The 12595-nt window shown below is 49.9% G+C and overlaps 1 protein-coding gene and 1 long non-coding RNA gene across 7 annotated transcripts; one reads left to right on the forward strand and one right to left on the reverse strand.

The window, feature by feature from the left end:
* Positions 1 to 791: 791 nt before the first annotated feature.
* LOC310711862 (uncharacterized protein C2orf42) lies at positions 792 to 11896 on the reverse strand. Of its 6 annotated transcripts, XM_083514280.1 has the most exons (10): positions 11263 to 11585; positions 9529 to 9641; positions 7394 to 8228; positions 6998 to 7108; positions 6045 to 6146; positions 5051 to 5155; positions 3765 to 3872; positions 2371 to 2471; positions 1592 to 1754; positions 792 to 1410 (listed from the first exon to the last, which is right to left on the reverse strand). In XM_083514280.1, the coding sequence occupies exons 3-10, from the start codon at positions 8214 to 8216 to the stop codon at positions 1202 to 1204; spliced, it is 1722 nt and encodes a 573-aa protein (XP_083370406.1). In that variant the 5' UTR covers positions 8217 to 8228; positions 9529 to 9641; positions 11263 to 11585; the 3' UTR covers positions 792 to 1201. The 6 variants fall into 6 exon arrangements, with proteins under 6 accessions (XP_083370406.1, XP_083370404.1, XP_083370405.1 ...); XM_083514278.1 differs by lacking the exons at positions 9529 to 9641; positions 11263 to 11585 and adding an exon at positions 11781 to 11896; XM_083514279.1 differs by lacking the exon at positions 9529 to 9641 and having other exon boundaries at positions 11263 to 11601.
* On the forward strand, positions 2478 to 3878 carry LOC310712005. The gene is made up of 2 exons (XR_014528719.1): positions 2478 to 2747; positions 2899 to 3878. It is a non-coding gene; the product is annotated as an uncharacterized lncRNA (long non-coding RNA).
* Positions 11897 to 12595: the final 699 nt, after the last annotated feature.

The following is a 12595-nucleotide window of genomic DNA, read 5'->3' on the forward strand; positions in this document are numbered from 1 at the left end:
CTTAAGAATATTAGGGGTGGGCAGGTGAAGGACCAGACCATGTGAAAAATGAACGTAATGTTTTAGCTGCAGTTCATTCCTTTTCAGCTTTGTATATAAAAAAAAGAGCAGCTAGACATTCCATTGTTACACTCATAACCTAGGTTTAAGGTGCCAATTAGCTGCTAGCTTTCCTATCTCAGTTTCTAACACTGCTCAAGTTCTTCCCTCTCCTCTCCCTAACATTTAATGCCATCGTGTCATCTATTTTCCTATCAATCTGCTTCACAACATTGAATGGTCTGAGATCATTTGTACTAGAGAAATGGGAAGCAGGGGACTTTCCCCGGGGCTGGTGTTGATGTCTCTGGGAAGCTGTAATTCTGCCTGATATCTTTTGAAATGCCACTGGTTGCTCACAGTGCAGTGTGTGCTTAAATCATGTCCATGCCGTGAGTAAGACTTAGTGCTCTACTTTGCCTCGATCCTGCTTGGTGTCTCTGTTCAAGTGCTGAAGAATGCAGTGCTATCATCTGCAAACTCCACACATCCTTTGTCCACAAAGAAGTCTGAATTTGGTTCCCGATGCACAGACCAGCTGATGCATTCAACCTGTGCAAAGTCAGTTCACTTGCAGGAGTTTGCAGTAATTGCATAGGTAATTACTGGATACAGAGCCCAACAAGCCAGAAATTCCAGCCTCAGTTTTGCTTTTGTGTTTTTTGAAAGTACATACGAGGGGTGACTCAAAGCAGGAACTGTGTGAATGGGAGAAGGCTCAAGCTTGCTGGTGAGAGACTGAACTCAAAACATTGGTTCAATTTAGTTTATTGTAGAAATATATTGCAAAATATGCCAGTAAGGGGATAGTAATTAGCCGAGCACCTGGACACTCTGCTCCACCCTCACCTGTAATCTGTCAACTGTGCAAAATAGGGTGGCGGAAAAAACCAGCAATCACAGGTGAGTCTCAGAGTAGAAGTGGAGAGTGCATGAATTAATTTTGTCCCAAGAAGCGACTGAAAATGCTGTTTGAAAGGAAAGAGGCAGAAGTTTCTAGTGCAGCTGCTTACAAAGAAGTGGGTCGTTTGTAGTGAAGCCCCGCTGCATTCCGGCTCCTGGCGCGTTCCCCGGTCAAACGGCTAACTGATACCCGCAAAGGCTGACCAGCTACAGGGCAGGGGTTGTGCAAACCAAGCTGTGCAAGAACTGCATGATGAGTTCAAGGGAAGGTGATGGTGGCGAGAGGCATAAGCTCCAGCGTCTGTTCGAGGGAAGTGCGCTGCTCCTGGTAGTCGGTGGTGTGACCATTTCTGTAGTGGCCATATTCAAACTTAATCCTCAGTTCACCAATTTTCGACTGGGGGAGGATATCTGGAATCCACTCAATGATGAAAGGCGTCGGTTCCTTCTGATCAGGGGATGTGTTGCCTGGGAGGAAGGAAGCCAGAAAGAGGAGAGGAGCACTTTGGACCTTCTTTCCCCATTGTGTGTGGGGAAAAACAAGTTTCTCCAAGAGGAGGGTTGGATTCTCTTCCAACTCTACAAATCTGTGAGCTGGTGGGAAAAGAAGGCTCCTTTGAGGTGCAAAGGGATCAGCTTATACACCTACCGACTTTCAGGAAGGTTTTCAACTCCAGAGGCCGGAGGACTGGCTGCTTCTCCAAGCGCCCGTAAGTGTCTGGGATGCTCTCCACCTCAACTTTGGGGCACTTAAAGGGCTCATAGGTGCCATCCTGGTTCTGGATGAAGCTGCGTGTTATTTTCAGAGGCATCTGGGAAGAGGAGTTGGGAAGAAGAGATGAAAACACAGGATTTATGAACAGGCAAATGAGAGCAGCATCCCTTTGCAAGAGGCCCTTTGTAAGCCCAGAGTTTGATCCTCACCCTGTAGAAACCAGGATGCCAAAGTTCTGGGAGTTGAGTAAGAACCTAAGAAAAGTCTCGCTGGAACAGGGAAGTGGCCCATCTAGTCCAACCTTCTGTTCTCACAGTGGCCAACCAGATGCCTGTGAAACCCTGCAAGCAGAATTTGAGCACAAAAACTCCCCTCCTGTAGTTTCCAGCAATTGGTATTCGGAAGCATTGCTGCCTCCGACTGTGGAGGCAGAGTTGAGCCGTCAGGGCTAGCAGCCACCAGGAGTCCTCCCCTCCATGAATTTCTCTAACCCTCTTCCATAATCATCACAACCAGTAGATCATAAGAGAATTATTATAGGAAGCTCATCCCAACCCCCAAAGGCCAGTTCCCCAAACTTTTAATCCCAGGATGCAACATAAAAGACTATGCCTAGCTGGCCCTTCCTCCCCAACCCCCCAATGAATGCCCTCCCATCTTTTCACATAACAGAGAAAAACCATAGAAAAGAGGAGCAAGGGGGCCGGTCTTACCTCAAGGGTATCAAAGATCTGTTTGACTTGCAAGATGTTTGTGATGTGCCACGTATATTTGGAAAAGGTGCCCAGGGGCAAAGCATCTTTCCGGACAAAAGCTGGAAAGGAACAAGCCCATCAAGGTGGTGTGATGGCGGCCACATTCCTCCTCCTGTGGCCAACTCCAATGGCAGAGGGAGCCAACACGGCACCCTCAAGCTGCTGCTCCCTACAATTCCCATCATTCCTGATCTTTGGCCACACTGGCCGAGAGTGATGGAAGGTGGCATCCAACAACACCTGGAGGGAATCTGTTGGCTATCCCTTTCACATGGTGTTGAGAAAGGAGACGAAATGTGATCTCAAGGGAGTCACAGAAACAGATGAGTTGTAGAGTTGGAAGGGACCACAAGGGTCACAATCACTGTGGCATAAAGTTCTTCTGAGGCCACAAGGAGAGGCTGTGCAGAGAGACCTTCCAGCTCTGCAGCATGCACTCACAAGGGACTGGTCCCCTTCAGCTGCTGCTCCCACTGTCCCTGAGAGTTCACAGAATTTTAGAGCTGGAAGGAGACCTAAAGTAGGCTTCCTCAACCTCGGCCCTCCCGATGTTTTGAGACTACAATTCCCATCATCCCTGGCCACTGGTCCTGCTAGCTAGGGATCATGGGAGTTGTAGGCCAAAAAATATCTGGAGGGCCGAGGTTGAGGAAGCCTGACCTAAAGGGTCATCTAGTCTAAGCCCCTGCAAGGCAGGAATCACAGCTAAAGAATCCCTGACAGGTGGCCATCTGACCTCTGCTTAGAAACCTCCAGTGAAAGAGAGTCTATCAGCTTCCTAGTGAGTCAGTCTCACTGTCTTACAACTAGAAAGTTCTTCCTAATGTTTAGTCAGAATCTTGTTATTTGAATCCATTGGTTCTGGTCCTCTCCTCTGGAACAGCAAAAAAACAACCACCTGGCTGCACCTTCCATGGGACAGCTCTCCACATATTTGAAGATGGCTCTCATATCACCCCTCAGCCTTGCCTTCTCCAGGCTCAACATCCCCAGCTCCCTCAACCATTCCTCACAAGGCCTGGTTTCCAGACCCCTGACCCTCTTGGTCACCTTCCTCTGCACACCTTCCAGCTGGTCAATATCCTTCTTAAATTGTGGTGCCCAGAACTGGACACAGGACCCCAGGTGGGGTCTGACCAAGGCAGAATAAAACAGTGCTATCGCTTCCCTTGATCTACTTCTGCTGCAGCAGCCTAGAACAGTATTCGCTTCTGTTGCTGCTGCATCACACTGCTGACTCATGTTCAGCTTTCTTATGCCTCGATACAGCCTTTCTATTACAAGTCAGCATCAATGTGCAGCTAATATCCCAAGTGGCTTCCCACAGAAAAGATGCTCTCAAGGTTGCGTACCTGTGGTCGAATTTGGCATCCGCTTCTTGATGCTTCCAACAGAAATCCTCTGCTGGAGTGCCTCAAAGAAAGCCTGGGGGATGTGGAACACCAGTGGCTCTGGTTTGCCTGGGTGCACAAGTGAAGAAATGCTTTTGAGAGGAACAATATGATTATGTTTAGACATTTCAGCAAGGACCAAGGCTCAAGCTAGATCATAAAAAAGGAAGGGCGGGAGAAACCTACTGAGGTGAAAACTCTTGAAATAATTCACAAAGATAACCAGAGAGGAGGTTGGATCTGTAGGAGTGAAAGAGAGAAAAAACTTCACAGCTTTGGGATAGCTATGTAGGATTTCCTCTGGGTGAATATTTTGTGGGCAGCCAGGGAACAGATGGAGACTGATGTGTGTGAGAGAGACAAGAGAGCCCAGCCACCCCAAATTTCTGATATATGGGGCAGTTTTTATCAGTTAGTCCAATTCTCTTCTATGCTCAAACACTTACATATATATTTTATTGACTGGCTCCTAGAGTTAGCAGGCATTCTGCTTGCAACTGCCCAGGTGAAGTGATGGGAAGTCCTGGCCAAAGTGAGGTGTGCTGCTTTGTGCATAAAAACTGCATGAATGGTTGCTTGGGGGTGGACAAGCCATCTCCTTGCTGCAGTGTCGGTCCTGCGCCTGTAAAGGCTGGGAGATCAGTCAGGCTGATTTGCAGTAAGTGTGCACAATTCTTTAATGAAGCACTAGAACTGGCCATTTTGATGTTTTTGACATCCTTCTTTGGTACTCCTGCACCCAACCACTCCCACAAGTCCTCTTTCGGGGCTGCAGTTCACAACAGCACTACGTTCAGCTGGGAACCAGGAGTGCCACTATAGACTGAGTTTGTGACTCCAGAAAGCAGTATAGGAGTACAGGAGGAGGCGGCAGGAGGTTCTTGATTGGCTCCAGTCAATCAACCTTGTCTAGATTTGGTTTCTGCTGCTGCCAGTTTATTTGTGCCCAGTGTGTAAATTAAACATAGTGTGAGGGCTTCTCTGCCAGTTTCATTTAGCCATAAATGCTCTCTCTCTCTCTCTCTCTCTCTCTCTCTCTCTCTCTCTCTCTCTTTCCCCCTAAGAAATTAACAGTGTCGAGTGCAACCTGACACCAATCATATCAGTACCGTCTGAGTGCAACTGGAGAATAGCCTTACGCAGACAAAAGCCACTTACACAAGACACTGCAGGGTACTCCATCCGATGATCCTCTTATAATATGAACAAGGATTCAAGGGATAAAGGTGAGGTCAAAGGAGACTTACCGTCAAACTGGTAATGCATGGCTTGGTGGATGCGTTCAGTTACACTGGCCAACCACTCTTGGAAGGACAAGGTTACTTGTGATTCATCAAGCAGCTGACTGCAAGCTAAGGAAAAGGAAAACTCTTAACCTAAGAACATCAGGCCAATGGCCACCTAGTCCAGCCTCCTGGCTCACAGTGGCCAACCAGGTGCCTCTTTTGGGAAACCTGCAAGCAGGACCTGAACCACAGCTGTCAACTTTTCCCTTTTCTTGCGAGGAATGCTATTCAGAATAAAGGAATTTCCCTTAAAAAAGGGGAAACGTTGACAGCTATGACCTGAACACAACAGCACTCTCCCCTCCAATTGGAGAACAGCCTCTACTAAAGGCCTCGTAAAGAAGCACAAATTCAGGAACAAAGGGAGAAAAAAACTAAGAGGAAGGTACGTTTGGCAAATCCTCATTGCAATCAACTCCCACCCGGAAATCTATGTCCCCACTGTGGAAGGATGTCCGGATCCAGAATTGGCCTCCACAGCCATTTACAGACACACCCCTAAGACTGCGTTCATGGAAGACAATCTTACTCGGTCACAAGTACTCACCAAGACACAATCTAAAAATATGTGAATGACACAAAAGGAAAAAGGGATGGAGAGGAGAAAAGAAAACAAGCAAACACGGGCACTCAACTATTAATCTTACAAAGTTCTTATAATGACCAGCTTTCGCTTTAGGATGCTCAGAATCTTAAGAGAGACAAGGTCAGTGCTGAGGTTTCACGTCTTTAATTTCTTATATTAATTTCTTTCCTCATGGAGAGGGAAGGGAGTGTGATACAGTTCCCCAGACATGCATATAAGGCAGGAAGACAAAAAGCTGAAGGAACTAAAGAAGACAGCTGGAAAGTAGAGTGTAGGCTGAGCAAAACTGGCCTTTTGTGGAAAACCCTCTCAGTCCATTTCTGCTTTGCGTTCCTTGCAGCTTGCCGAGCCGGCAGAAAGAAAACTCACCTTGCCTTTTCAGTGAAGCAACCGTTGGCTTTTTCAGTCCACTTTTGCGCAGGTTTGTGTTTGCCACGTCTTGAGACAAGAGGGGGCTACTTGCTTGTGTGCCTTAAAAGTAAAAGTTGAAACAGCTTTAGAATGAGTAGCACTGGGAAAGCGAAGATGGTGCCTGCCAGATGTTGTTGAATTACAACTCCCATCAGTCCCAGCTGGTCCGGTCAGGGCGATGAGAGTTGTAGTCCACAATGTCTGGAGGATACAGTGGTGCCCCGCAAGACGAATGCCTCGCAAGACGGAAAACCCGCTAGACGAAAGGGTTTTCCGTTTTGGAGGTGCTTCGCAAAACGAATTTCCTATGGGCTTGCTTCGCAAGACGAAAATGTCTTGCGAGTTCCTGCGGGGTTTTTTCCTCCCCCCCCCTTTCCCCCAAGCCGCTAAGCCACTTATCAGCTGATCCGCTAAGCCGCTTATCAGCTGATCCGCTAAGCCGCTTATCAGCTGATCCGCTAAGCCGCTTATCAGCTGATCCGCTAAGCCGCTTATCAGCTGATCCGCTAAGCCGCTTATCAGCTGATCCGCTAAGCCGCTTATCAGCTGATCCGCTAAGCCGCTAAGCCGCTAATAGCGCTAATCCGCTAATGGGCTTGCTTCGCAAGACGAAGAAACCGCAAGACGAAGAGACTCACGGAACGGATTCTTTTCGTCTTGCGAGGCACCACTGTATTGCATTGGTGACCCCAGAATAGGACATTTAAAATGCTTCCCATGGCTCTCTTCTAATTGTGGAAGTATGTCTCCAAGCCACACAGGACTCAATGAAGGCTCTAGCACTATAACAAGTGCTGCTAATAGCTATGATGATCCCCGAAAGGCAAACTCTGCGCTATGGATGCAGGTAAGAGTCATCCATCTCAAAATGGAACATGGAACACAAACAAGTCAAAAATTAATATTCTCACCCATTCCTTCATCTTTTTTCCTCTTTTTGGCCTTGGAGGCAGCAGCCTCTCCAGAGCTCAAAGCGGATTCAGGCTGACAGAGAAGCTGGGCTCCTACTGTTGACTTCAGACCTGGAGTTGCAGGAGAGAAGAGGTTGAAGGTTTGAGTCTTCACTCTGTGTTTCTGTGAGCTTAAATCCGGTGAGCTCCCTTTGCTTCTAAGCCTGCCTACAGGGAATGTCAGTGGTATTCCCAGGGTGAGCTGCAGGGGCCCAGCCCTTCCAAGGTATTCCAGTCTGCACACCCACACACCCCACATACAGGCATGGCAGGGGATTCTTTATTTCATGCACTTGGCCTGAGCTGTCTGCTGACCACATCCTTTCAGCCTCACTCATGTTCTCTGACCTTACCCACCGCTGGAATCATAGCTGAGGAAATCTGCAAACTCCTGGGCCAAGAGATCATCGCTGGCAAAGGCACAGAGGCAGGCAAAGAAGTGATTGCATTTCTGGCTTGCCTCTTCCTTAGCAGAAGCTGCCTTGCTGGACTTCAGCGACTGGCAGGAGCAGAGGAAGCGGTGTTCCGCCCTGCTCTTGTGGCCAGCCTTGTGGGAGAAGGAGATGTGGAGGTAACCCAAGCTATGCTTCTGGCTGGCTTTGCACTTCACCACTAGGATGTTCTTGGTAATCCTCTGAACTAGGGGCCCTGTGGACTCCGTGGCCAACTGCCATAAGGTTTGCTTCGTCTCAGCAGAGGCCTGCAACGAGTTCAAGACTGAGCTTTTCAGGGGCAAGGGGGTGGCCTCTGCCTGGCAGTTCACAGCCAGTTTAATGTGCTGGCACTGGTTTTCCACCACCCCTTGTGCAGCCGCCTTCAAACACGATGGGACGTAGCAGCGCCCAGAGCTGAGCTGTGTGATGATGGTCCCATCTACTGTCTGGATGGTGGTCTCCGAAACTCCCAGCTCCACAAAGCACCGGTACTCTGGCCCCCTGTCCCTCTGCCGCACTGAATAGACCTGTAGATCAGAGCCAGTGTTGATTTTGACCGCGTCGACACCGGCCTGCTTCCGGGTGCCGTAGCGGAAGATGGTGCCGCAAGTCTTGTTCTTGCAGCTCAGCCCACGGGTGCCGTTGTAGGTGCCGCACCGGGGGCATTTCCTGATGCCTCTCAGGGTAGCTTTCCCCAAGTCTGATAAGAAAGCTGGGACTTTACTCCTGGCAGGGTTTGATTCCATCCTTCAGGCAGCCTGGACAAAAGGAAGGCACAAAGAAACGAGAGTTCTGATCAATTGGAATGCCTCGCTCCGAGTGCATCAAGCAAAAGTGCTCTGTAGGGGCTTTCAGAGGCAAACATGATGTCAGAGATGATCTACCTGTTTGTTGTTGTTGCTAAAAAGAAGCTGCAAGGGGGTCAGTTTTGAGCAGCTGTGCAGGAAGCACAAAAAAGAACTGCTGTTAGCTATGGACAGACAGAACCATATAGACATCATAGCTCCCTGTATATTCACATCTCAGCAGCAGATACAACTACTGGGGGGGGGCTGGTTAGCCCCCTCCACTGCAGTATGAGCTAACACACTGCTTTCAGCAAAAATAATAAAATGCTTCTGAGATGTCAGGTCTCTTTTGTCCCTCAGGTGCACCTGACCTTTTCAACCTTATGAAACACACACAGCTTGGTTCATCTTGTCTTCATTTTCCCTATATGCCCTTTTAAATCCAGAGTGATAAATATGGCATTGGAAACATTGCCATTAAAGAAGCAAAGGACCCCTATTAACATCCAAACTCTGTTCAAAACACTAATCAGTTCAGACATTCATTTTCCAGGTTGCTAACCTTAGGTGACCTTTCCTGCAAGGAGGATCAGATTAAGCAGAACTGCTCCAAAACTTAGGCATCTCAGTCCAGTTCCACTTGGTGGGCCACATTATTAATCAACAACAAAAAAGTGTGTATGTGGAGAGGTATCTGTACTGTGCAAATCAAAGCCTCAGTTTCCCACCTCCTAAAATGGGAGGAAGGAACTTTCCTTACAGGACTGCAGAATGAACAAAGGGACTTAAATAAATAAATTAGGTGCGGTGAGACTGTTGGACTCCTGACTCCCAACAACTGCATCCAGCGTGGCAGCAGGTCAAGAATGATAAGAGCTCTCCTCCAGCAACACCTGGGGGGGGGCACCATGTTGGCTGTCCCTGATGCACGGCATCGAACATACCAATCCCCACTCCTGCTTCCCCCAAAGTCCAATGGAACATCATTAACCAGTGCTGTTGAGTCCAATGTCCAGCTATCCATGTTGAAAGTAATATAATCTGTTAGGTGCCTGTTTTACATGACCCCAGAACTGAGGATGGACCAAGAAGTGGTGGGATCTAGTGATGCCATGAATCATTCTCAAGATTCTGGCAAGAACTTGGACCATCAGCCCAGTGGTGTCACAATGAAGCATTTTCTGGCAAGGAACCTCTGCTGTGATGTTCCAGTGAGGTCATAAAGGGGAAAAGATGCATGCGAAATGTGAATCTTGCCACTAGCCCTTGCATTCTCAGATTGAGTGAGAGGAATCCTAGGAAGTCACAAATATTGGGACTCACTGCTGCTGCTGCTGGAAGGCAAATATTGATTTGGGGACTGCTCTCTCTCTCCCCCGATCTCTGTCAATAGTGGAGGAGAAAAGGACTGATCAGATTCTGCCTAGGTCAAGGTCCAGTGGACAGGCAGGCAGGCCCTTTTCCCACTTAGAAGCATCACCCCCCCACACCCCATGTGCATCGTCGCTTCCAGCCTACTTTTGGCTCTAAGGGATGTCTTGCATTTCAGATTATTCACGACACATCTCAAACTATAAACAAATGCAGAATTATGAAAATAAACAAAACTCTTCAATAATTAATACAAAAAAGGTGAATTGAAGGAGGAGGCAATCATTTAATTATTTTCTTTATATCTCACCTTTTTTTTCTAAGGAGCTCAAGGTGGCATATATGGTTTCCCCTCTCCTCATTAATCCGCACAACAACCCTGAGAGGTAGGTTAGACTGAGAGGCAATGACTGGTCCTAGGTCATGCCAAGTGAGCTTCCTGAGAGAGGGGGAATCTCCAAGATCCTAGTCAGCACAGAGGGCTGGATGGAAAGCCCCTAATTCTCGATCCCTAAGCCACACCAATCTTGAGCTACAGCACTGAGAAACTGCAAAATGGTCACCCTACCTGTTATGAGCCACTAGGAGGTCTTAGAATGTGGCTGTAGATTTGCTGTCTCAATCCCCTCAACCCCATTTAGGATTGCTCTGCCCTGCCCCAGTATCTGCCAGGACTCATAAATATTCATTTTTCCTCCCCCCATTCCATGGTTCCAAGAAGTCTTCCTAGTTCATGAACTATTCCACAGTCCATCAAGTTGTCTGTTCGCCTGCCAGCCAAGTGATCATTAAAATGAGAGAGTTCAGAGTTGGGAGAGTGGCAGTTATGTTTTTGTTTTTTTAATCTTTTGCCCACTCTTCCTCCAGGCACCAAAGAGCAGCACACACAGTTCTCCTCTTACCTATTTTATTCTCAGAACGATCTTATGAGGTGGGCTACATTGAGAGAGAACAACTGGCCAAAGTCACCCAGGCTGATGTCCACCACCAGATGTTTTGGACTACAACTCCTAGCAGTGTGGAAGCTTAGCCATATGATTCTGGGGCTAATGGAAGTTGTAGTGCAAACGATCTCTAAGACACCAGGTTGCGGAATGGTGTTCTAACCACTACCTAACAGTCTGCAATGTATTATTTGCACAGGTTCAAACCAATTCACATATTTTGTTGTGAAACTTGCAAAGGTTTCCAGCTCTTTAGCTAAGTCATCACATAGCGTTCCTTTGCAAGTAGTACTGCTGAAACAACACAGCAAACCAGAAAGCAGTGATTCAGGCATTTTTAAGAACATAAGAGGAGTCTGCTGGAAGCCGCCCAGAGTGGCTGGGGCAATCCAGTCAGATGGGCAGGGTACAAACAATAAAATCATCATCAGGCCAATGGCCCGTCCAGTTCAGCACCCTGCTCTCACAGTGGCCAGCCAGATGCTTGTGGGAATCTGCGGCGAGCAGGATCCGAGCCCAGGAGCAGCCCTCTTCCCTCCTGTGGTCTCCAGCAACGGGTACGCATGTTGCCTTCCAGGATGGCAGCAGCCGAGCAGAGCCAGCCTGGCGAATCGGGGCAGCGGCTTCCTGCCCTCTCGCCGCCGTGTGCAGCCCCCCAGCAGGCGGTGGCAGGGGCGAAGGACACTCACTTGGACAGAGACCGGGCAGGGAGGGCGGCGAGGAAGCATTCGTTCCCTTCACAAAGGGAAGGCGCTCTGCGCGCTCAGGGGCCCGTGGCCCGTGCGAGCTTCTTCAGGGAGGCAGGAGAAAGCACTCTGCCCATGTTCAGAGGCACCCTGCCTTCTCAGAAGCCAGACTGCGTTTTGAGAAGCAGAGAGAGGCGGCCCCACGGCGGGGCATCCCTCCTGCCCGCTTGGACGTGCGGCTCAGCCGGCCCGAGAAGCGGCCACCCTCCGACCCCGCGCTTGACACCTTCCGCATGGCGTCACCAGCAGCAGCTGCGCGACGTGCGGCGATGACGTCACGGGCCGGCAGCGGCCGCGCCCCCTCCTCGGTCGCCTGGCAACCGCGGGCGGGAGAGGTGAGGCCTAGGCCAGAGAGTCTCCCTCCAGCCCGCCCAACGTCACTTCCTGCCGCTCCTTCCGCAGCGGGCGCGCAGCAGGACCCTTCCCCTTCCCGCCGAGGCCCCCGCCGCGTCGCCTTTTACCTGGGCTTTTACCTCCTCAGCCTCGGGCCCCAGCCGGGCGGGCGGCCGGCGGAGGAAGTCGGCGAGCGGCCTCCGCTATGGCTCCTTACAAACGGTTCGCGGGTCCCGTCTGTAAGAGCGGCTCCCATTGGCGGAGCGGAGGCGACGCTGGCTCGCGAAGCACGACGGGAAACGTAGTCCTGTTGTCTCCCAGGGTCGCGGAAGTCCCGCGCGGGGCTCCTCCTTATGTAAAAGGACCCGAGAGCTCTAGGGGAAAGGATGGGGGGAGGGGGGGGTATGAGGCGGAGGCGTCAGGGCTGCGCTTTATTCCTTACAGGCGTAGCACGAAACTGCACCTACCTGGCTTTTGGGGCAGCGCTGGCTTTGCAACGGTCTCGCCTAGTTTACTTAATGTTCTTTCGTGTTAAGGATGCACTTGAAGCGCGGCTTGGATGCCCCCTTGCGATTCCCTCGCAGAGGTGAGCCCTTGCACGCCTTTAAAGGACGGCTCTCTCCGTTTTCGCCCTTTGAGGCTGGGTGACTAGCACCGAGGCAGGATGTCAAACAAGCTTGAGGAACCTACTTACTAAAGTGGCAATTGTTGTTTTGTCGTGTCCGACTCTTCGTGACCCCCTGGACCAGAGCACGCCAGGCACTCCTGTCTTCCACTGCCTCCCGCAGTTTGGTCAAACTCATGCTGGTAGCTTCGAGAACACTGTCCCGCCATCTCGTCCTCTGTCGTCCCCTTCTCCTTGTGCTCTCAATCCTTCCCAAACATCAGGGTCTTTTCCAGGGAGTCTTCTCATGAGGTGGCCAAAGTCTTGGAGCCTCAGCTT

Source organism: Podarcis liolepis (assembly GCF_965112155.1).
Source record: "Podarcis liolepis genome assembly, chromosome: 7".
Classification (NCBI taxonomy): Eukaryota; Metazoa; Chordata; class Lepidosauria; order Squamata; family Lacertidae; genus Podarcis; species Podarcis liolepis.